Raw genomic sequence first — 24005 nt, 5'->3', positions numbered from 1 at the left:
TGCTTTATTTCCATTTAATATCAAGTGCCTAATTTTGTGTCTTAACACAATGAGCAAGATCTTATTGGCTTCCCGTGCGGTGGATCAGTGTGATGAATTGGGAAGATGGGGCACAAAGCCTATTAACAAAAAAATAACAGAAGTTAAAAGGACTTACCTGGTTTGGTACAGCTACCTCAGCCCTCACGGTGTGTCATGCTCGTGAGAATCACCACTGCTCTGCAGTAGCAGATACCAGGCACTATTTCCATGCCGGGGCATTGGAGGCCATTGAAGCCCCCAAGTGGTTGGGGCATGTCCGGGCAGTTTTCATTGGTTTGTGCCTGCCTGGCAGTGTCCACATGGCACCCTAGTAGTGCTCGGTTGGTCACCATAAGTGTGTCGGGCAGTGCCAAGGGGGTTGGGCCTGAGTGGGGGTGGTGCTATGACAGGAATGGCTATGGACAATGATGGGGGAGCTCTGCAAGGTGGGCGGTCAGTAGGGGGGGAGCTCTGCAAGGCGAGCGGTTGGCAGGGGGAACTCTGCAAGGTGGGTGGTTGGCGGGGGGGGGAGCTCTGCAAGGCGGGCGGTTGGCAGGGGGAACTCTGCAAGGTGGGTGGTTGGCGGGCGGGAGCTCTGCAAGGCGGGCAGTCGGCGGAGGGGAGCTCTGCAAGGTGGGCGGTCTGCGGAGGGGAGCTCTGCAAGGTGGGTGGTTGGCAGAGGGGAGCTCTGCAAGGTGGGTGGTTGGCAGGGGGCTCTGCACGGCAGGTGGTTGGCGGGGGGAGCTCTGCAAGGCGGGTGGTCGGCGGGCGGGAGCTCTGCAAGGCGGGCAGTCGGCGGAGGGGAGCTCTGCAAGGTGGGCGGTCTGCGGAGGGGAGCTCTGCAAGATGGGTGGTTGGCAGGGGGCTCTGCACGGCAGGTGGTTGGCGGAGGGGAGCTCTGCAAGATGGGCGGTCGGGAGCTCTGCAAGGCGGGTGGTCTGGCGGAGGGGAGCTCTGCAAGGTGGGTGGTTGGTGGGGGGGGAGCTCTGCAAGGCGGGCGGTCGGCAGAGGGGGAGCTCTGCAAGGCAGGCGGTCGGTAGAGGGGTTGGTCTTGCAGGGTCCAACGGGAATGGGCCATGGAGAGGGTGGTGACAGTGGGTGACATGTCGGGGGTCTGCCAGGAGACTTATTGGGAGGATCTGATGCCCCCACGCTGGCGACTTGTTGGTGTGGGGGGTTGACAGTGCTGCCGATTGATGAGTAGAGGGTTGGTGTGGATGGTCTCTCGGTGCCAAACTCGTCCAGAAGAGCGGTGTGGAGGACTCCCTTTTTTCACATTTTTTTCTTCTGCCTGCTATTTCATTAGACCTATTAGTAGTGACAAAGGAAGGGAAAATAGGCAAGCAGTTTGTGTTTTTAACGGATAAGGATTGAAGAGAACTACTGCTCTTATTCTATTGTCTGGGGGGGGGAGGGGGGGGTGGAAATGGCCTAATATTGTTCCTACATCTATCTAATTTTAAAAAAAGACTTTCCTGGTGATGCATCTGTGTTGAATAGAGTATCAAATAGAAAAGAAGAACCGCCAGCTTTAAAACCATGACTATATTGTATGTAATTGACTATATGCACACTAGCTTATTCACCTTTTCCTTCAACAATAGATATCTACACAGTGGCGGACTGCACTTAAAAAACATTTGTCTTTTTTGCACCGTGCTGGCAAGCTACTTTTTCTAACAAGTGCAGCATGTGCTTCTGCAGCTGTAAGCTTTGATTTAATAAGAGAGTTTGTTGGTCAAGGATTCTCTGCACCTCTCTGTTTGTTTCTTCCACGGCGGCACTTATTTTCTTTTGCTCCTCCAACATTGATTCCATGAGTTTTATCCGCTTCTTGTGTAAGTCGGCATTTGATGTTTTCCTCCTTTTAACGGGTTGTGGGTCATTTCTGCAACGACAAAACGGAGACGCAGAGTGCTTATCTATAATACATGCACTCAATGGGAGCTTTAGTGCCTACTTTACAACTGCTTGTTTGTGTATTTAAAGCTGATGCCAACAAAACTAATGATCTTGGTAAATGTAAGACAGTTAAACTGCTACATAATTGAAATCCTTCTGTAGAGTTTCACTTTTGCAGCTTTATTTTCCTGTTTAAAGATACCTCGTAAGGAGTCTAACAACACCAGGTTAAAGTCCAACAGGTTTATTTGTTTGCAAACGCCACTAGCTTTCGGAGCGCTGCTCCTTCATCAGGTGAGTGGGAGATCTCCCACTTACTGTGTTTACCCCAGTCCAACGCCGGCATCTCCACATAAAGATACCTCACCAGTTTCAAACTACTAATTACCCATTATTCGGTGGGAAACAATATGTGGAATTAAGAATTTACTGATGATCATGAAACCATTGTTGATTGTCGGAAAAACCCATCTGGTTCACTAATGTCCCTTTAGGGAGGGAACTCTGCCGTCCTTACCCAGCCTGGTCCTCGTGCGACTCCAGAGCCACAGCAGTGTGGTTGACTGTCAACTGCCCTTTGAAATGGCCTAGCCAAGGTCAACTAGGGATGGGCAATAAATGCAGGCCAGCCAATGACGTCCATGTCCCACGAATGAATTTTAAAAAAACGTCAGGCAGAAGTTCAGAATCACCGGTCATTCGTGGGATAAAGAAATCAACCAAGGCACTAGATGGCACAATGGGCTGGAAAATGACACCGCGACTGGAATTCTCAGGTTTCGCAGCGAGAACGGAGAATTTGGCACTCAGCCAAATCTCCGTTCACAGCAGCCGGACTGGATAATCCCAGCCTCGGGTGAGGTCGGAGAATCCTGGCATTCGTCTTTGGGGCATGGTTTCAATTCCAGCTCAAAACATGAATAAACTTGTTTTTATTGCTGACTAGAGGACGTGAGTTTGGCAGCCTGAATTCAATTTTTAGCATTTATTCTTTTCTGACAGTGTGACAGTGGATGAAGATCTCCCACACAGTTTCACCTGAATTGGGGCAAGAGAATAATGAAAAAAGTGTGCGGTGACACTTAACACAGAGTTGACAAAGATTTACTTCCTCCACAAGTGGCCACTGCTGCTGCAGTTGGCCACTTGTTTGCAGTCAAGCAATAAGATTAGTCCCGGCAATCCAACTGGAAGCCAGCCATGCATATGGCATGAACCCCAATCCACTTCACGCTAGCATAGGTGATGGAAGGAAGCCTGGTTTCACCAGAATAATGGTTCTGGCCAACAAAGGGAGAAAATAGCTTTAAGATTTCTTCTTTAATACAAACGCCTTACAAATTGGTTAAATCAAAGAGATATAGTCAGTCGTAAACAATAATAGAAAAGTGTTGCGAGTTCTGTGAGGCTGCTGCTTCACTGATTTAAGAGGCTAAGATCCAATTTTAGATAACTTCAAAGCGCAGTCAGTGTAAATATTTATATCTCCTCATCAAAAGTTCAAATTCCATGCCTGGATTGAATTGTGATTTATAAATGCTTTTAATTAAATCGTCTTATCAGTATAAAGTTATAAATAGATTGAAGGTGAAGTCACAGGAAGTTAACGAATTGTATATAGGAGTCCATTTTATAAAGCCAGGGAAAGCTACCTCTGGGTAAGATAAGGTGGTAAAGAACTTGTGCCAAGACAATTTGAAGAATAATGGGTGGAATTTTCTGGCCATTCGCACCGGTGGGATTTTCTGGTCCCGCTGCAGTGAACGGAGATTTGGCTGAGCACCAAATTCTCCGTCCTCGCTCGCAGTGGCGGCTGGCGTGAAATGTTTCCTCTTAAAAGTCATGAATTTACAAGGAATGAATACAAGAGTTGACAGAACAATCATAAAAGATGGAGAAATTCCAAATGAATCAGCGACTGTGGGAAATGAGTTAGTTCTGAAATAAGAGAGAAGTAGCAAGTTGGTCTACCATGAGTCCAAATCGTGAAATGGGCAAAAATGGCCTTTTGTCACTCCCATTTTAATGTTCTGAGTTTAAGCGAGTTTTTAGAAGGATATTGATTCAGATTTTGATTCCATTTTCTTTTACTACTTCTATAATGCTTTTAATATCACATTATTGCCAACATTTATAGAAGCAGGCGTAGGGCCATTCGGCCCTTCGAGCCTACTCCGCCATTCATTATGATCATGGCTGATCATATTCAATATCCTGATTTCTCCCCCTCCCCCCCCCAACCACATTCCTTGATCCCTTTAACCCCAAGAGCTACATCTAATTTCTTCTTGAAATCACACAATGTTTTGACCGCTTGATAGTGACAGTCGAAGGGTCTTTTTCCGGTTGGAGGTCTGTGACCAGTGGTGTTCCGCAGGGCTCTGTATAATATATATATATATATATATATATGATTTGGAAGAAGGTGTAACTGGTGTTATCAGCAAGTTTGCGGATGACACGAAGATGGCTGGACTTGCGGATAGCGATGAACATTGTTGGACAATACAGCAGGATATAGATAGGCTGGAAAATTGGGCGGAGAAATGGCAGATGGAATTTAATCCAGATAAATGCGAAGTGATGCATTTTGGAAGAACTAATGTAGGGGGGAGTTATACAATAAATGGCAGAGCTATCAAGAGTATAGAAACACAGAGGGACCTAGGTGTGCAATTCCACAAATCCTTGAAGGTGGCAGCACAGGTGGAGAAGGTGGTGAAGAAGGCATATGGTATGCTTGCCTTTATAGGACGGGGTATAGAGTATAAAAGCTGGAGTCTGATGTTGCAGCTGTATAGAACGCTGGTTAGGCCACATTTGGAGTACTGCGTCCAGTTCTGGTCGCCGCACTACCAGTGGGACGAGGCTTTAGAGAGAGTGCAGAGAAGGTTTACCAGGATGTTGTCTGGTATGGAGGGTCTTAGCTATGAGGAGAGATTGGGTAAACTGAGCTTGTTCTCCCTGGAAAGACGGAGAATGAGGGGAGACCTAATAGAGGTGTACAAAATTATGAAGGGTATAAATAGGGTGAACAGTGGGAAGCTTTTTCCCAGGTCAGAGGTGACGATCACGAGGGGTCATGGGCTCAAGGTGAGAGGGGCGAGGTATAACTCAGATCAGAGGGACGTATTTTACACAGTGGTGGGGGCCTGGAATGCGCTGCCAAGTAGCGTGGTGGAGGCAGACACGCTGGCATCGTTTAAGAGTTACCTGGATAGTCACATGAGCAGTCTGGGAATGGAGGGATACAAACGAATGGTCTAGTTGGACCAATGAGCGGCACAGGCTTGGAGGGCCGAAGGGCCTGTTTCCTGTGCTGTATTGTTCTTTGTTCTCAACTACTTTCTGTGGTAGTGAATTCCACACATTCATCACCCTCTGGGTGAAGAAATTTCTCCTCACCTCAGTTCTAAAAGGTTTACCCCTTATCCTAGTTCTGGTCTCCCCCCACCATCGGGAACATTCTTTCTGAATCTATCCTGTCTAACCCTGTTAGAATTTTATAAGTTTCTATGAGAGCTCCTCTCTCTCTTCTAAACTCCAATGAATACAATACTAACCAACTTAGTCTCTCCTCATATGACAGACCTGCCATCCCAGGAATCAGACTGGTGAACTTTCGCTGTGCTCCCTCCATATAGTAAGGACTTTTAACAGAAGTTTCCCAAGTATGAAAGCGTGGGAACGAATCTGCATGTTCGTTGGGAGGATTCTGTTGACGGGTCTTTTAAAATATGGGAATCTTAAGAAATCTGGTGTGACGATATCAGTTCAGAAATAATTCCAAAATGGAAAGTCTATGGACCCCAATTTTGACTGATGGATTTGTTTTGGAGGTTCAGCTTCATTGTTCCCAGGAGCAGGCTGAGGGTAAGAGAGTGGGTTTTCTGACTCTAATTAATTAATTATTTATTTTTTCAGTTAATTTTGGGTTTAAAATCGGAGGTTTTTTTCAAAACCGGAAGTCGGGCCAGGAGTGGCCTGGGGAAGTTTTTGGAGGGTTTAAAAAGGGCTTACCTTGGAGGTTCAGCTTCATTGTTCCCAGGAGCAGGCTGAGGGTAAGAGAGTGGGTTTTCTGACTGTAATTAATTATTTATTTTTTCAGTTAATTTTGGGTTTAAAATCGGAGGTTTTTTTCAAAACCGGAAGTCGGGCCAGGAGTGGCCTGGGGAAGTTTTTGGAGGGTTTAAAAGTGCACCAAAGTATACAGCGGGCAGCATCGTAGCGGGCAGCAGAGTGAGTGGGAAGTTGAGTGAGCTGTCAGGGCTTTGGCTCACAGGGCTTGGACGAGCAGGGGTGAGTTTTTGTTTCCTTACATTCTTATTAACGTTTCACTGTCTTATTTGACATAAAGTGTCCAGTATGAGTGTGAATCCAGTGTGTTGTTCCCAGTGTAGGATGTGGGAGGTCCTGGAGGCATCTGGCCTCCCGGACATCCACATCTGTGAGGGGTGTGTCGAGCTGCGGTTCCTGAGGGACCGTGTTAGGGAGCTGGAACTGCAGCTCGAGGATCTTAGGCTGATGAGGGAGAATGAGGAGGTGATAGACAAGAGCTATCATCAGGTGGTCACACCAGGGCCACGGGAGGAGGCCAAGTGGGTGACGGCCAGGAAGGGTAAGGCTAGGGTGGTTGAGAGCACCCCGGTGGATTTGCCCCTGCACAACAAGTACTCCTGCTTGAGTACTGCTGGGGGGGACAGCCCACCTGGGGGAAGCAGCAGTGGCCGTGTCTCCGCAGTGGAGTCCAGCCCTGTAACTCAGAGGGCTAAGGAAAAGAGGAGGAAGGCGGTATTAATCGGGGACTCGATGGTGAAGGGGACAGACAGGCGTTTCTGTGGAGGTAGGCGGGATTCTCGCATGGTGGTCTGCCTCCCTGGGGCCGGGATCCAGGATGTCGCTAGTCGCGTCCCGGAAATCCTGAGGTGGGAGGGAGAGGAGCCTGAGGTAGCGGTACATATTGGTACCGCTGATGTGGGTAGGAAGGGAGAAGGGGTCATGAAAAGGGAGTACAGGGAATTAGGGAGACAGCTGAGAAAGAGGAAAGCAAAGGTAGTAATCTCAGGATTACTGCCTGTGCCACGGGAAGGTGAGGGCAGGAATGGAGTGAGGTGGAGGATGAATGTGTGGCTGAGGGACTGGTGCAGGGGGCAGGGATTCAGGTTCCTGGACCATTGGGACCTCTTTAGGGGCAGGGGTGATCTGTATACAAAAAACGGGTGGAACTTGAATCACACGGGGACCAATATCCTGGCCGGTAGGTTGGCTAAGGCTACTGGGGAGAATTTAAACTAGATAGGTTGGGGGGAGGGGAGCTAGAAGAGTTGACTAGGATCAAGGAACTAATTGATGGGGGGGAGGATGCAGGGGTAAGGGGAATTACAAAATTAATGGTAGAGGAGAGGGTGCAAGTGAATGAAGGCGGTAATTTAGATAAGGAAGTAGAGGGAGAGGGTGTTCGCGACTCATCAAAGCGGGTCCAGATAAAAGCTGGAATAAGGACACTTTGCCTGAATGCACGAAGCATTCGGAACAAGGTAAATGAGTTGATGGTGCAAATCAGCACGAGTGGGTACGATCTAGTGGCCATTACAGAAATGTGGCTGAAAGGTGACCAGGACTGGGAGATGAATATCCAGGGGTATCAGGCGTTTAGGAAGAATAGACAGGAAGGAAAAGGTGGTGGGGTCGCACTATTAATAAGAGATAATATCAGGGTAGTACTGAGGGATGACATAGGCTCTGAGGAACAAAACGTGGAATCGTTATGGGTAGAGATGAGGAATAGTAGAGGGAGAAAGACACTAGTAGGTGTGGTATATAGGCCCCCAAATAATAATGTTGAGGTAGGGAGGGCTGTAAACAAGCAGATAAGGGATGCGTGTAAAAACGGAACGGCAATAATCATGGGGGACTTCAACATGCACATTGACTGGCAGACTCAAGTCGGTAAGGGTGGAATGGAGGAAGAGTTCTTAGAATGCTGTCGGGATAGTTTCCTTGAACAGCATGTTACGGAACCGACGAGGGAACGAGCTATTTTGGATCTGGTATTGTGTAACAAGGTAGGTAGAATTAAGGATCTTATTGTGAAGGACCCTCTTGGGTCTAGTGACCACAATATGGTCGAATTTCTGATTCAGATGGAAGAGGAGAAAGTTTGGTCCCAAACCAGTGTCCTCTGTTTGAACAGAGGGAAATATGATAGGATGAGGGATGAATTGGCTACGGTAGACTGGGAGAGCAGGCTGGCAGGTAGGATAGCTGAGGAACAGTGGAGGATTTTTAAGGAGATCCTTTTCAGTTCTCAGCAAAAATATATTCCAGCAAAAAACAAGGATTGTAAGAAAAGGGAGGACCAGCCGTGGATAACGAAGGAAATAAAGGAGAGTATTAAAATAAAAACAGCTGCGTACAGAGTGGCCAAAAATAGTGGAGAAACAAGTGATTGGGAAAAATTTAAGAAACAACAAAGAGAGACTAAGAAAGCGATAAAGACTATGAAGCTAGGCTAGCAATTAATATAAAAAATGATAGTAAAAGTTTTTATAAATATATAAAAAGGAATAGAGTGGCTAGAGTGAATGTTGGACCCTTGGAGGACGAGAGGGGGGAGTTAATAGTGGGAAATGAGGATATGGCTGAGTCTTTAAATAAGTTTTTTGTGTCGGTCTTCACGGTGGAGGACACAAATAGTTTGCCAAATATTAACGATAGAGGGTTGGCAGCAGGAGAAATACTTAATACAATTAATGTTACCAGAGAGGCAGTGCTGGGTAGACTAATGGGACTGAAGGTGGACAAGTCCCCGGGTCCGGATGGAATGCATCCCAGGGTATTGAAAGAAATGTCAGAGGTAATAGTGGATGCGTTAGTGATTATTTATCAAAACTCGTTGCATTCTGGGGTAGTGCCGGTTGATTGGAAAATGGCTAATGTTACGCTGCTGTTTAAAAAAGGAAGGAGACAAAAGGCGGGTAACTATAGGCCAGTCAGCTTAACGTCTGTAGTAGGGAAAATGCTGGAATCCATTATTAAAGAGGAGATGGCAGGGCATCTGGATAGAAATGGTTCGATCAATCAGACGCAGCATGGATTCATGAGGGGAAAGTCGTGCTTGACGAACATGTTGGATTTTTATGAAGATGTGACGAGGGCGGTTGATGGAGGAGAACCGGTGGATGCGGTGTTTTTGGATTTCCAAAAGGCGTTTGATAAGGTGCCCCATAAAAGGCTGCTGAAGAAGATTAGGGCACACGGAGTTGGGGGTAGTGTGTTAAAGTGGATTGGGGACTGGCTATCCGACAGGAAGCAAAGAGTCGGAATAAATGGGTGTTTTTCCGGTTGGAGGAAGGTAACTAGTGGCGTGCCGCAGGGATCGGTACTCGGGCCGCAACTGTTTACCATTTATATAGATGATCTGGAGGAGGGGACGGAGTGTAGGGTAACGAAGTTTGCAGACGACACAAAGATAAGTGGAAAAGTGAATCGTGTGGAGGACGGAGAAGATCTGCAGAGAGATTTGGACAGGCTGTGAGTGGGCGAGGATATGGCAAATGGAGTATAACGTTGAGAAATGCGAGGTTATACACTTTGGAGGAAATAATAACAAATGGGATTACTATCTCAATGGAAACAAATTAAAACATGCTACCGTGCAAAGGGACCTGGGGGTCCTTGTGCATGAGACGCAAAAGCCCAGTCTGCAGGTACAACAGGTGATCAAGAAGGCAAATGGGATGTTGGCCTATATTGCGAGGGGGATAGAATATAAAAGCAGGGATGTCTTGATGCACCTGTACAGGGCATTGGTGAGGCCGCAGCTGGAATAGTGTGTGCAGTATTGGTCCCCTTATATGAGGAAGGATATATTGGCATTGGAGGGAGTGCAGAGAAGGTTCAGCAGGTTGATACCGGAGATGAGGGGTTTGGATTATGAGGAGAGGCTGAGGAGATTGGGTTTGTACTCGTTGGAGTTTAGAAGGATGAGGGGGGATCTTATGGAGACTTATAAGATAATACGGGGGCTGGATAGGGTGGAGGCGGAGAGATTCTTTCCACTTAGTAAGGAAGTTAAAACTAGAGGACACAGCCTCAAAATAAAGGGGGGTCGGTTTAAGACAGAGTTGAGGAGGAACTTCTTCTCCCAGAGGGTGGTGAATCTCTGGAATTCTCTGCCCACTGAGGTGGTGGAGGCTACCTCGCTGAATATGTTTAAAGCGCAGATGGATGGATTCCTGATCGGTAAGGGAATTAAGGGTTATGGGGATCAGGTGGGTAAGTGGTACTGATCCACGTCAGATCAGCCATGATCTTATTGAATGGCGGGGCAGGCTCGAGGGGCTAGATGGCCTACTCCTGCTCCTATTTCTTATGTTCTTATGTTTTCCATTCTTAAGTCACTTGTCAGCCTGCTTCACAAAACTCCTAAGGAGGGGAGACAGTTGGGAGAAACTGACAATCAGGAGGTACACTAGTAAATTTAAAGATTGTGTTCAGCAGAATAAATTGCAATGACAACATTTTATTACTATGTTAAGCAAATACAAAATCTTTGCCAAGCAAAGCTCTTCTTGGCAACAACTGACTTTCCAAGTGGTCAGCTAACTCGATGGTCTATGTAATGGTTTTGCTTATTTATTCAGCATTGCTGGCTGGCCAGCATTTATTGCCTTTGAAGGGCAGTTGAGCGTCAACCACATTGCTGTGGTTCTGGAGTCACATGTAGGCCAGACCAGGTAAGAATGGCAGATTTACTTCCCTAAAGGACATTAGTGAACCAGGTGGGTTTTTCTGACAATCGACGATGATCATCATTAGATTCTTAATTCCAGATTTTTTTAAAAATTGAATTCAAATCTGCCGTGGTGGGATTCAAACCCGGCTCCCCAGAACATTAGCTGAGTTTCTAGATTAATAGTCTAGCGATAATGCCACTCGGCCACCACTCCCCCGTTGAGAGTAAAGAAACCCAATTCACACTCCAGTTTGGATTCAGCCCAAAATTAAAGTGTAAACAGCACTTGTATTTGCCTCACCTGAGTTGTGAAGAATGAAAACTGGATGAGTTTTCCACAAGATCCGACTCGCAAGAACTTCCCTCAGACATCAAGACGTCATCAGATATGTTTGGAAGTGATGTTTTCGGTGGAGGTGACGGAACTTCTGATTTGGAAACTGAAGGTATCTGTAGCACACTTTCAGACATATTGATTTCATCCTGTCCAGGGAATTGAGCGAGCATCCTATGGATAGCTTCATAATATGGCCAGTATGAAGACGAAGCAACACTTCCGCATGTAGCTTTGAGTTTTCTAATTGAAAGACAAGACATTAGTTTGAAACTTTTGTATTGTAACTTTGAGGAAGCAAACAAAAGCAAATCTCTCCCTCATTGTCAACAAAATGAAGGAGATAGTCATCGACTTCGTGAAGCACAGTGGAGAATATGCCTCTGTCTGCATCAATGAGGATGAAGTAGAAATGGTTGAGAGCTTCAAGTTTTTAGGTATCCAGATCACCAACAACCTGTCCTGGTCTCTCCATGCTGACGCTACCGTTAAAGCCCACCAACACCTCTACTTTCTCAGAAGACTAAGGAAATTTGGAATGTCAGTATACATCTCTCACTAACTTCTTCAGATGCGCCATAGAAAGCATTCTTTCTCCTTGTATCCTTGGTATGGCTTCTGCTCTAAGACTGCAAGAAACTAAGGGTTGTGAATGAAGCCCAGTCCATCGCTCAAACCAGCCTCCCCATCCATTGACACTGTCTATATTTCCAGCTGCTTTGGAAAAGCAGCCAGCATAATCAAGGACCCCACTCACCCCGCACATTCTCTCTCCCACCTTCTTCCATGGGGTAAAAGATACAAAAGTCTGAGATCACAAACCAACCAACTCAAGAACAGCTTCTTCCCCGCTGCCACCAGACTTTTGAATGGACCTACCTCGCATTAAGTTGACCTTTCTCTACACCTTGGCTATGACTGTAGCACGACATTCTGCACATTTTCCTTTCGTTCTCTATGTACAGTACGCTTTGCAAAGTGCACAAGAAACAATACTTTTCACTGTATACTAATACATGTGACATCATCAATAGCTTCACTTAATTAAAATAGGACATTGCATTACTAATTGGAAGGTAGAAATTTTAATTGATTTGTGTGGTTAAGGCAGAAGAACAAAGCCATCCTCTTCCTGAGAAAATGATTGCAGAAGGAATTACAAAATGAAAAATCTTTAAATGTTATTAAACATTAAATATGTGAAGCCTTATAATATAGTTGTGGACAATAGAAAGAAATTGCTATTTTACAATAGGCAGTGGTTTGGTAGTATAGAACGTGAGGATTACTGAAAGAAGAGTTTGAGATACAAAGCTTGTTTCTTTTTTCAGCAATAACTATTGAGTGCGGTGGCACACTGGTTAGCACTGCTGCCTCACAGCACCAAGGACCCAGGTTCAATTCCAGCCTTGGGTGACTGAGGAGTTTGCATGTTCTTCCCCTGTCTGGGTGGGTTTCCTCTGCATGCTCCGGTTTCCTGCCACACAAGATGTGTAGGTTAGGTGGATTGGCTATGCTAAATTGTCCCTTAGTGCTCAAAGATGTGTAGGTTAGGTGGATTTGTGGGGTTACGGGGATAGGGCAGAGGAGAGGACCTGGGCAAGATACTCTATCAGAGAGAGAGTTGGTGCAGACATGATGGACCAAATTGTCTCCTTGTGCACTGGAGGGATTCTATGGTTCAATGAAATATATATTTGATAAAGTATTAAAATCCTCCAATAAAAGACTGGTGAATCATTGACTTTTTTGCATGACACTTTACCAAGCAGAGGTAAAGAAATATGATCAGAACCCACAGATGTTTCATTCTGCTGTAATATTAGGCCAGTTTTGACAAGTTTTTTTTTAGTTTTGATTGCACATCAAGCTGAGGTAAATTTAATCCCTCCAGTATAGGAGTTCAATATGTAGACCAAGGGCACAATTTTCTGCTTCGACAGGACCTGGACATTGGCATCAAATGAGAGCCCTGACTCGGAGCAGCAACCGAATGTTGATTTTTGGCTGGATTGGCCAGAAAGTGTGCGCACTGTCCAATCAAGGACTCTGGACAAACTATCTAAACTGGAGGGCCAAGGGTGCGGAAACTGCAGCCAGCCTTTGCAGGCAAGAGAGGTAGAGGGTGCCGCCATCTCCAGAGGATGACATGCGGATAGGAAGATGGAGGAGTCCTCAAAGTCACCCTCGGAAGCTGCCCCCATCTTTTCACCCACTGCATATCAGCTGTAGGGAGGCTGCTGCCATCGTCTTCTGTGCCTCTGATGCTGTGGGGGGCCTGCAGGCCAATTGAAACTTTTCAATCAGCCTCTAATAAATGGCCTTAATTGCTCTAAGCTATCCATGCTTGTAGCTGGGTAACCGTTTCACCCCAACCAACAAAAATGGCTGGGGCAGATGGTGCTAGCCTGCTGACAATGCAAAATTATCTGCCCCAGCCACCTCAGTCAGCCTTCGAAAATCCTGTTCCAAGTTATTCATTGCATTATGTAAAATTCACATACGAGGCAGGATTCTCTGATCTCGCATGCTACATCTCCCCTGCCAGTGGGAATGGAGCATTTGGCACTCAGCCATTGCAGAGAACAAAGAACAATACAGCACAGGAACAGGCCCTTCGGCCCTCCAAGCCTGCGCCGCTCATGTGCCCCACTAGACCATTCTTTTGTATCCCTCTATTCATGTGGTTATCTAGATAAGTCTTGCAGCAGGACCCGGAGAATCCCAGCCATGGCTGAGGTCAGAGGTTTACGGCATTGGCACTTGATACAATCCCCAGAGACCGATAACTCTTAAATCAAAATTACAAAAGCACAACATTTCACAGTTTGAGAATTTGACTGCAACAAACTAACTAAAATCACCATAAATCAAACATTACTTAAGAGGCAACTATTAATAACAGCAGCAAGATAAAGAATTGTTTATTTTGCATTAACTAACACGATCACAATACTCCTTTCTCTGCACAGTGTACTTCTGGCAGATGTCTAGTATTACAAGAACAAGTCCAAAGTTACTCCTAGATCTCCAGCATGCTCACTTCATTTGATATGATCTGATTTATTATTGTCACATGTACTGGGATACAGTGAAAAGTATTGTTTCTTGCGCGCTATACAGGCAAAACATAGCGTTCATAGCGTACATAGGGAGAAAGGAAACAGGCTCTTCGACCCAACTTGTCCATGCCACCCTTTTTTTTAAAACCCCTAAACTAATCCCAGTTGCCCTCATTTGGCCCATATCCCTCTATACCCATCGTACCCATGTAACTATCTAAATACTTTTTAAAAGACAAAATTGTACCCGCCTCTATTACTACCTCTGGCAGCTTGTTCCAGACACACTCCACACTCTGTGTGAAAGGTTTTGCCCCCCTGTTGCAGTTGCAGGTAGGGTAAAGAAAAAGATCAACTTAATATATGATAGGACCATTCAAAAGTATTATGGCAACTGGGAAGTAGCGAGCAACCCCACTGGAGTGAAGGAGGAGGCCAATCGGCCCCCCCCCCCCCCCCCCCCCAGGGATCAGGCGACCGGGGGTGTTCCCTGGTCATGTGCACCCTGGCAGTGCCAGCCTTTGCCCCCTCACTGCCCAAGGGGCAAGGTGCCAATGCCCAGGGGACACTTTGGCACTGCCCACCAGGCATGGGGCAGTGCTTAGGGAGGGGGGGGCCAGCTGGGGTCAGGGTCTGGGGGACAATCGTGGAGAGTCCCGCTGCTGCTCTGCATGGGGATCAGTTAGGATTGGAGGGTGTGGGGTGGGGTCTGTTGGGGGTGGGAGGAGGGGGGTTCTGTGCTGGAGATCAGGGCTGTCCAGGATTTGTGGGGTGGGGGGGGGGGTGGAATGGGTTTGGGGCTGGCCTGCGAATGGATGGCGGGGTGCGGGTGGAGGGGCAGCGATGCAACGGTCCCGGGCTGGCCAGCGAACTGCAGGCTGACAGTTCGGGGTCACTGCGCATGCGCAGGATTCCAGAACTGTCCGACTCCAGCATGAATAGGCGCCACCCCCGAGCTTTTAATGAGATTCGCACTGGTGGCCTCTCCATTGCACAGAGTGTGGGAGATTCAAGTGTGAACTCCCACTGAAAAAAACAATCGTGATTTGCATCAGTTTTCCCATGAATTCAGCACTTAGAACTTTTTTGGGAGAATCGTCCCCAAGATTCTTACTTCGAATAAAATAATATAAGAGAGCATCTAGTCTAGCATTCAGCACTAGTGAAGGGTTAGTGCACAGACAATTTGCAGGTTTTTATCTGGAGTCAATACTAATATCCCTTCTTATCCAGAAGGAGGTATTAAGAACCAAGTCATCTAATCCTCCAAACTGTAAGTGAAATTGCTATGTTTAGACTACATTATAAACCCTTTTTTACCAAACACATGGATGATGTATGCACCACTCCATTATATAAATAATTCAAACAATAGTAATTAAAGCCTATTTACCTGTTGAATGGGGTACTCCAATGCAAGTTTATCTTTAAGAACGAGACGTGCACTATGGCTTTGGGACTTTACAGAATGATTGAAGTATTATCACAGAAGAAGGCCATTGCACTTAGTGTCAATGCAAGCTGCATATCAGAGCTGATCTATTGCAATTCCATCTGCCTGTTTTTTCCCCCCATAGACACATTGACTATACTTAATGCTTAATTCTTTATTAAATATCATGGCTGTCTCAGTTTGAATTGTCATTTAAGCAATGTATTGGGCATGTGAATACTCTCCATTTGCCTGGACGAGTGAAGCTCCAAAAACACCTGGAGCTCAACACTAACTGGAGAAAAGTAAACCTGTTTGATTTGGACGCCATCCATCACACACTGCCTCCCTCCAAAGACAGCAATGTGTGCCATCTGCAACGTGCACAACAGCAACTCACCAAGGCCCCCCCAACAAGCATGCAACCTCTGTCACCTAGCACAAGGACACATGGGAACACCTCCAAGTCACACACCTTCCTGACTTGGAACTATAGCGTTGCTCTCAAAGTGAGTAGAATTTAATGGACTGGATGGCAGTGTTAGGACACCAGATCAGAAACCCTAAGCTATATTATGAAGCCAGGCTCAACCCAAACAATTTTGTATTTTGGCACTAATGTGAGGATGGAATGATTCACTACAGTTGTGATTCTGACAGACTAGGGAGCTTTTACCAAAACGAACATTATTTAACAACACAATTTAGTTATAACAAATGAATTAGCTTAACTTTTAACAATTGAACAAAACTTAAACATGACAAAATACAATTCTTAACCGCTAACCTATCAGTATTAGTTCCAATCAAGCAATATTTCTCTTATAGACTTAAACCTCTCTTTAAAATTAGATAGAAAAACACAGGCATACTCGTTTTGACTTGGGTTACCAGACTTGAAGTTTTCAAAAACCTCTGGGGAGAGAAAGAGACACACTTTCTTTCACCAGCTCCAGGCAACAACTGCTCTTCACTTTGAAATGAAAATGAAACCATTTTTCCTGCAAGCTTAGCTCCTCCCATTAACTACATGACTGTCCCTGTCAATCAACCTAATCAAAACTTGCATGACTGCACACCTAAAATCCCAGGAGAACATTAGTAAACAAAAAGTCCATTAACTCTACAAAGTTACACATTCCTTGCAAAAATCATTTATTATCCTGCATTCTCCGCATTTGAGCTGCTTGTTATCCCAGACAAATGGACTCTTGTAACAAAACACTGCCTCTTTAGCAGTCTACGGAAACGTAAAATATATCAAAATAGCACAGTGTCATAACATAAGAAAGACTGCTACAGGGAAGTCCTGAGAACCCCACTGGCAACCCAGAAGGTGCCTAATTGCTTCTAATCATGGGAATGCCCTCAGCAACTTGACCACCATGACCATTAAATCCAGCTTTCTGTCGCCGGGTCAAGTGACTGGGGTGGTGCAGTGTTTGGCACTGTTGCCTCACAGTGCCAGTTTATTTTTTTAAAGAAGTTTATTTTATTATTGTCACAAGTAGGCTTACATTAACACTGCAATGAAGTTACTGTGAAAATCCCCGAGTCGCCACACTCCGGCGCCTGTTCGGGTACACTGAGGGAGAATTTAGCATAGCCGATGCACCTAACCAGCACAGCTTTCAGACTATGGGAGGAAACTGGAGCACCCGGAGGAAACCCACGGAGACGCAGGGAGAACATGCAGATTCCACGCAGACAGTGACCCAAGCCGGGAATCGAACCCGGGTCCCTGGCATTGTGGAGCAGCAGTGCTAACTACTGTGCCACCATGATGCCCCGTGTTCATCCGGGCCCTGATGAGGGAGTGCCGAGGAAATACCTGGCAGTGAAGTGGGGAACACTGACAACACTGCTGCGTTGGGAGGGGCGGGGGGGGGAAGAGAGAGAGAGCCTCCGACACCATCGTGGGGCTGGGGGGAGTTTCACCTCAGTAGTGATCGGGGCGCCCTTTAAAGATGGTGCCCCGTTCTCTGTGGAGCCAGCATTGCTGGCTCTATCAAGCCCTACCCCACCAGTCTGACACTCTGAAGGATGGTGGGATGATTCTGCCAGCTGACCATGAAATTGTCAAAAAACCCAGACCGGATAAGGACGGTAGATTTCCTTCCCAAAAGGAAATTGGTGAACCAGATGGGTTTTTATAACAAGTGACAATGGCTTCATGGTCATCATTCGATTCTTAATTGCAGATTTGTATTGAATTCAGTTATTTTTCTGCTACTGATTTCCATTGAGACTTTTATCATTTAAGTTGTACCTTCGATCTCTTTTCTACCCCCCAAAATAAAGCATTTCACATTGAAAAACAACTTGAGTTTATGTAACACCCATAACAACTTCAGGACGTCCATGGCATGCTTCCCTGCAAGTTGCCGTCTTACAAGCAGCGGTTAAACAGATGTCGTTGTGATGCTGTTATGTGTTGGCCCGGACGCCAAGGAGAATTACCCTGGTCTCCTTTGAAATATTGGCACGGGCTGAGACCTGAGACAGCAGAGCTCCGTTTCACATCTAATCTGAAAAACAGTACTTCTGACGGTGCAGCACTCTTTCAGCACTTCACTGAAGTGCCAGCCGAGATCATGCGCTCAAGACTTTGAAGTGGGATTTGCCTTACAATCTTCCAACTCAAAAGCAGGAATACTACTACTCATAGAATCCCTACAGTGCAGGAGGAGGCCTTTCGGCCCATCGAGTCTGCACCAACCACAATCTATTATTCCCGTAACCCCACATATTTACCTTGCTAATCGCCTGACGCTAGAGTCAATTTAGCATAGCCAGTCAACCTAACCCGCATATCTTTGGACAAGAAGAAGGAGCAATTTAGCATAGCCAATCCCCCCCAACCTACACATCTTTGGAGTGTGGGAAGAAACCCAGAGCACCCGGAGGAAACGCATGCAGACACAGCGCGAATGTGCAAACTCCGCACGGACAGTGACCCGAGGCTGGAATTGAACCCGGGTGCCTGGCGCTGTGAGGCAGCAGTGCTAACCACTGTGCCACCGGGCCGCCCACTACTGAACCAAGGCTGACACAAAGAACAAAGAACAATTCAGCACAGGAACAGGCCCTTCGGCCCTCCAAGCCCGCACCGCTCCCTGGTCCAAACTAGACCATTCTTTTGTATCCCTCCATTCATGTGGCTATCTAGATAAGTCTTAAACGTTCCCAGTGTGTCTGCCTCCACCACCTGGCCCGGCAGCACATTCCAGGCCCCCACCACCCTCTGTGTAAAATACGTCCTTCTGATATCGGTGTTAAACCTCCCCCCCTTCACCTTGAACCTATGACCCCTCGTGAACGTCACCACCGACCTGGGAAAAAGCTTCCCACCGTTCACCCTATCTATGCCTTTCATAATTTTATACACCTCTATTAGGTCACCCCTCATCCTCCGTCTTTCCAGTGAGAACAACCCCAGTTTACCCAATCTCCCCTCATAACTAAGCCCTTCCATACCAGGTAACATCCTGGTAAACCTCCTCTGCACTCTCTCTACCTTTGATCTGAGTTTGCCACGTATAAACCTGTTTGTATCTTTTCATAATCAATTACATTCGCCTTTGCAGTTTGCTATTCTCCTTATTTGCTGCAGTGGAAAATTGATATTATTCTTCATACACTTATAACTAAATAAGTTAGGTTTCAGGAAGATAATAGAATTCCCAACAGATAGCCTTTGATCACATCACTAGCTTAGTTTTCACAAAATTTACAAACATGTATTTATATTTACCCTTACTGTTTCTCATCTGTCCGCTGTGCTGCATCCACGTTGCCTTTTAATATGATGTGTTACACATCATTATCCAAATTTTGAGTAGTCATATGTACCACATCTACTGCATTGCTTTTGTGGGTAATTTCTTGAAAAAAGTGATTTTAGTCAAACATGACCCTCCCCATGTAATTGTGTAGGTCTGTCCCCAATTTCCCACAGCTTTCTAAGTCTCCACTCATGTTTTCTCTGACAAAAAATTGCTTTGAGACTTAAGTCTGCAATGATGCCAGATTATTGCTTTCCAGATTTTTTTGAGTGTGTTTATTAGTGTCACAAGTAGGCTTACATTAACACAAATCCCCAAGTCGCCACACTGTTCGGGTACACTGAGGGAGAATTTAGCATGGCCAATGCACCCAAGCTGCACATCGTTCGGACTGTGGGTGGAAACCGGAGCACCCGGAGGAAACCCATGCAGACACAGAGAGAATGTGCAGACTCCACGGAGAGAGTGACCCAAGCTGGGAATCAAACATGGGCCCCTGGTGCTGTCAGGCAGCAATGCTAATCACCATGTCACCCCCAAGGGTGTAACAGTTGCTGCCCTTATTTGGGACTTAATGGATGTTAATTATTTTACAATATCAGCATTCCATGTTTGATAAGAGTCATTCCAAGACAGAAGGAGCCCATTCAGCCATTGAGTCTGTGTTGCCCCTCTGTTGAGTAATCCAGTAAGTCCCATTCCCTACTCTATCCCTGTAGCCTTGCAACTTTATTTCCCTCAAACACACATCCAATTTCCTTCTGTAATTATTGATTACCTCCACTTCCACCATCCTTGTATACACCGAGTTCCAAAATAGAGAATAAATATAACGACATCGTGATTAACACTGGTGTCTTGTAGCATCAGGGACCTGGGTTCAATTGCTGGCTTGGATCACTGTGTGGAGTTTGCACATTCTCCCCGTGTCTGCTTGGGTTTCCTCCGGGTGCTCCGGTTTCCTCCCACAATCCGAAAAATGTGCACGTTAGGTGGATTGGCCATGCTAAATTCTCCCTCGGTGTAACCCAAACAGGTGCCGGTGTGTGGCGACTAGGGCCGCAAACGTGAATCAAGGATGGTATTTTGCCTTCCTGGTGCTAGGGTTCAGGATGTCATGGAGCAACTGCAGGGCATTCTGGGGAGGGAAAGTGAACAGTCAGTGGTCGCGGTACACTTTGGTACCAATGACATAGGTAATCTAAGGGATGAGGACCTGCAAGCGGAGTACAGGAATTTAGGAGATAAATTAAAATGCTGGATCTCAAATGTCGTAATCTCAGAATTACTCCCAGTTCCACACACTAGCAAGAGCAGGAATAAGAAGGTGAACAAGTGGCTGCGAGATGGTGTAGCCGGGAGGGATTCAGATTCTTGAGGCACTGGGATCGATTCTGAGGAAGGTGGGACCTGTACAAACCAGACGGCCTGTACCCGGGCAGAGCTGGGGCCAATGTCCTCGCGTGGGCTTTTGCTGGTTCTGTTGGGAAGTATTTAAACTAGTGTGCCATGGGAATGGGATCCCAGGAGTTAGGTCAGATTCAGATCAGGGAAATAGAGGTAGAACATTAGTTAGTAACGTTGAAGATGTAGTGATAGACTTGGAATTACAGAAGAAGCAAAGTTTAAACAGTGTCTAGCAAGAGAAATTGACAGGATTAAACTGTCTTTACTTCAATGCAAGGAATTACAAACAAGGTAGATGAGTTAAGGGCACAGTTAGATACATGACAGCAAGATGTCATTGATAGAAGAACAAATATGTGGGCAAATTTCTGCCTGTAAGAAAAAGAGTGCAATAATAGTCGGAGACTTTAACTATCCCAACATCAATTGGGAATCAAACAATACAAGAGGCGCTGAGGGAGATAAATTTGTGCACTATGTCCATGAAAACTTTTTCAACCAATTAACAACAAACCCAACAAGAGAACTGAGGGAATTTTGCAGGAATGAGAAGGGACTTGGCTGAGGCGGACTGGCCAGCACTGTTGGAGGATAAATCGGTGGAAAACCAATGGGAAGCACGAAAAAGCGAGATATTCCCCCCCCCCCCCCCCCCCCCCCCCGCCCCCCACTGTGGTACAGTGGTAGCATCCCATACCTGTGGGCTCAAGTTTCACTTCAGGAATTGATGGCCACGGGTGTTGCATTCAAAACGTGGCCAGACAGGTTGACTTTCAGCCTGTAAACCCTCCCAGTGAGGCTGGGGATATGAGCGGGAGAGTTTCCTGGTCAGTCACACCGCAGAAGGCAACGGTAAACCACTGCAGTATTTTGCCAAGCAACAATCATGGACCAATCCAATGTGAGCCCATGGCCACCAGCGCCCGTCGGGCTTGGTACCTGTGAGAGGAGAAGGAGCTGAACAATGAGCTGCTTGGCCCAGTTAAATAATTTGATGACGATAAATTTGACCAAAAAATGTATTGATAGGCTACACATGAAGTTTGCTTGGAGGATCCTTGATTTATTCATAGTCTGTAGTTGAACATTTTCTGGAATCCTGCATTAAAATTGCAAAGTTTTGGAGAGGCTTTAACATAGAAAGCTTTTAGCATTTTGCAGAGGGATTGATTATTCATAGCATTAATGAACATTACAGTATTAACACAGAAAATAACCCCTCAAGAGAAAGAAGAATGTTAAAGAGCTAATCTTATTGTACATCACATACTTTGTACTTACCTGTACTGAAAGGTCAAATTAGTAACTTTGGTTCTGATTTGGTCCTTATCTCGACTTATCCCAGTCGCTTCAAAAAATTCTTCAGCTATTTTCTCATAGACTTTAGCATTTCTCTTGGCTGTTCGAAGGTCTGATAAATATTCATTCCATATACGTATCAGAGCACTTGTTTCGACCTCGGTCCAGTTACTTGATCTCTTTGGTTTGTCTACCTGAGCAGCTGAACTGCTGCTGCCACTGTTACAAGCTGCCATTTTGGAAACACATCAACATATCGTGAGAGGAAGGTTTAAACATCTTATCTCTGAGAGTTCATGACTGATGACTAATTGAAAAGCTTTTAGATTCTGGCAAGCTCCCCTAAAACCTTTTTAAGAAAAGCGTTCAAAAGGTTTTAGATAAAGGGGTTGGTGATGGATGACTAACACAAGTTCTTTCAAGTGAAAGCGTTTGGATGAAAGCTTCTAAAATGCTACCGTCTGTCAAGGGTGCAGGATTTTGGCATTCTGCGCTGTATTTAAATACTTAAAGCTTTTTGAGCTGGTGCCTGTTAGTTCTTGCAGTAAAGTGGCTGTTGCCAGGGTAACATTGTATCAGTAATGGTCTAGCTGATGATGCTACTTTGCCTAAAAGCTTTTAATTGGTTCCCGCCATGCATTGAAGGTTGCTCTTTAATTCTAAAAGCTCTCAGCTGAAACCTTTGAATTAACCATCTGTCGGAAGTGCTAATTAATGTGATTAAGAGCTGAGAGTCTGAAATAGATTAATTCCATGTGACTGGCTACATTGTCCTCCCTTCCAGTCTTTGTCAGTGGAAAAATACTGTAATTTGGCTTCAGAAAATGCTACCCTGGTGGACTTCAGTATGTGAAGTGTTAATTGAATTTTACATGTTTGCAAAATGTATTGCAGCTACAACTGAATCATTTTTCATCTTTAATATGGGTGCTTTTGGGTGCTTTTGACAGCAGGGGTTACCTAATAAAAACGTTACAAAAGCTGCCTTATTAAAACAGCGTACGACACACAATGAGGCCTGGTTAAACAAGGCAAAAGAATTGAAATCCTCAGTATATAACGTTAAAAACAATAGCTATTCATTTTAGCTGTTCATGTTTGCACTTCTTTAAAGTTTATTTATTAGTGTCACAAGTAGGCTTACATTAACACTGCAATGAAGTTACTGTGAAAATCACCTAGTCGTCACACTCAGGCGCCTGTTCGGGAACACTGAGGGAGAATTTAGCACGGCCAACGCACCCTAACCAGCACGTCTTTCAGACTGTGGGAGGAAACCGAGCACCCGGAGGAAACCCACGCAGACACGGGGAGAACATGCGGACTCCGCACAGACAGTGACCCAGGGATCCCTAGCACTGTGAGACAGCAGTGCTAACCAGTGAGCCACCATTTTCTGAATTGATGTAAAGAACTTTGCAACAATGCAAAAAAGTGACAGAAGTTCCAATTTTTAAAAAAATCTTGAGAATGAGATCACCTCATTTTATGCAGTTTGGTCTTGACACCGTGGAGGATAATTCCAATGCAATGTTCAGCTGGGTTTAAATAGCACAGGCGGGTCTGTTGGACCTTTGTAGGCTCTTTGTAAACTGAATAAACTTTGAGAAGCTACTTCCTCTTTCCATACTCATCAACTGAGTGTGTTGCATTTTCAGGTTTCCCTTTTGGTTGGGAGGGTGATACTTGAAGACAGGTTAAAAAAAAATCAGTCACATTTAACTGCAAATCAATAAACTAGCTACTGATTTTAGTGTGACTGCAGCTTTACAAATTCTTGTTGTTACTGTAGACTTTTCATGGCCACTGTTTTTGCGTTATCAAAACCGATACATAAAAAGCGGCAACACGGTGGCACAGGGGTTAGCACTGCTGCCTCACAGCGCCAGGGACTTGGGTTCAATTCCTGGCTTGTCTGCAGAGTCTGCACATTCTCCCCGTGTCTGCATGGGTTTCCTCCGGGTGCTCCAGTTTCCTTCCACAATCCGAAAGACTTGCTGGTTAGGGTGCATTGGCCATGCTAAAT

General features: G+C 45.7%; 2 protein-coding genes across 3 annotated transcripts in view; one reads left to right on the top strand and one right to left on the bottom strand.

Moving 5' to 3' along the window:
- LOC144511368 (ryanodine receptor 1-like) overlaps positions 1-24005 on the top strand; it is a 495584-nt gene that overhangs the window by 223428 nt on the left and 248151 nt on the right. The window lies entirely within an intron of this gene.
- LOC144511374 (myb/SANT-like DNA-binding domain-containing protein 1) lies at positions 1568-22215 on the bottom strand. The gene is made up of 3 exons (XM_078241671.1): positions 21962-22215; positions 10962-11237; positions 1568-1909 (listed from the first exon to the last, which is right to left on the bottom strand). Exons 1-3 carry the CDS (start codon positions 22213-22215, stop codon positions 1651-1653), a joined length of 789 nt encoding a protein of 262 aa, XP_078097797.1. The 3' UTR covers positions 1568-1650.

Source organism: Mustelus asterias, chromosome 24, assembly GCF_964213995.1.
Source record: "Mustelus asterias chromosome 24, sMusAst1.hap1.1, whole genome shotgun sequence".
NCBI lineage: Eukaryota > Metazoa > Chordata > Chondrichthyes > Carcharhiniformes > Triakidae > Mustelus > Mustelus asterias.
This window is presented reverse-complemented; position numbering and strand designations above follow the sequence as displayed.

What these genes read in the sequence shown, in the direction of transcription:
- LOC144511374 (XM_078241671.1), bottom strand. Translation starts at nt 22,215, where the DNA reads ATGGCAGCTTGTAACAGTGGCAGCAGCAGTTCAGCTGCTCAGGTAGAC. An exon ending in AATTTGACCTTTCAGTACAG is followed by an intron (nt 11,238 to 21,961) that starts GTAAGTACAAAG and finishes TCTTTCAATTAG; the next exon opens with AAAACTCAAAGCTACATGCG. An exon ending in TTTCATTCTTCACAACTCAG is followed by an intron (nt 1,910 to 10,961) that starts GTGAGGCAAATA and finishes TTGTCGTTGCAG; the next exon opens with AAATGACCCACAACCCGTTA.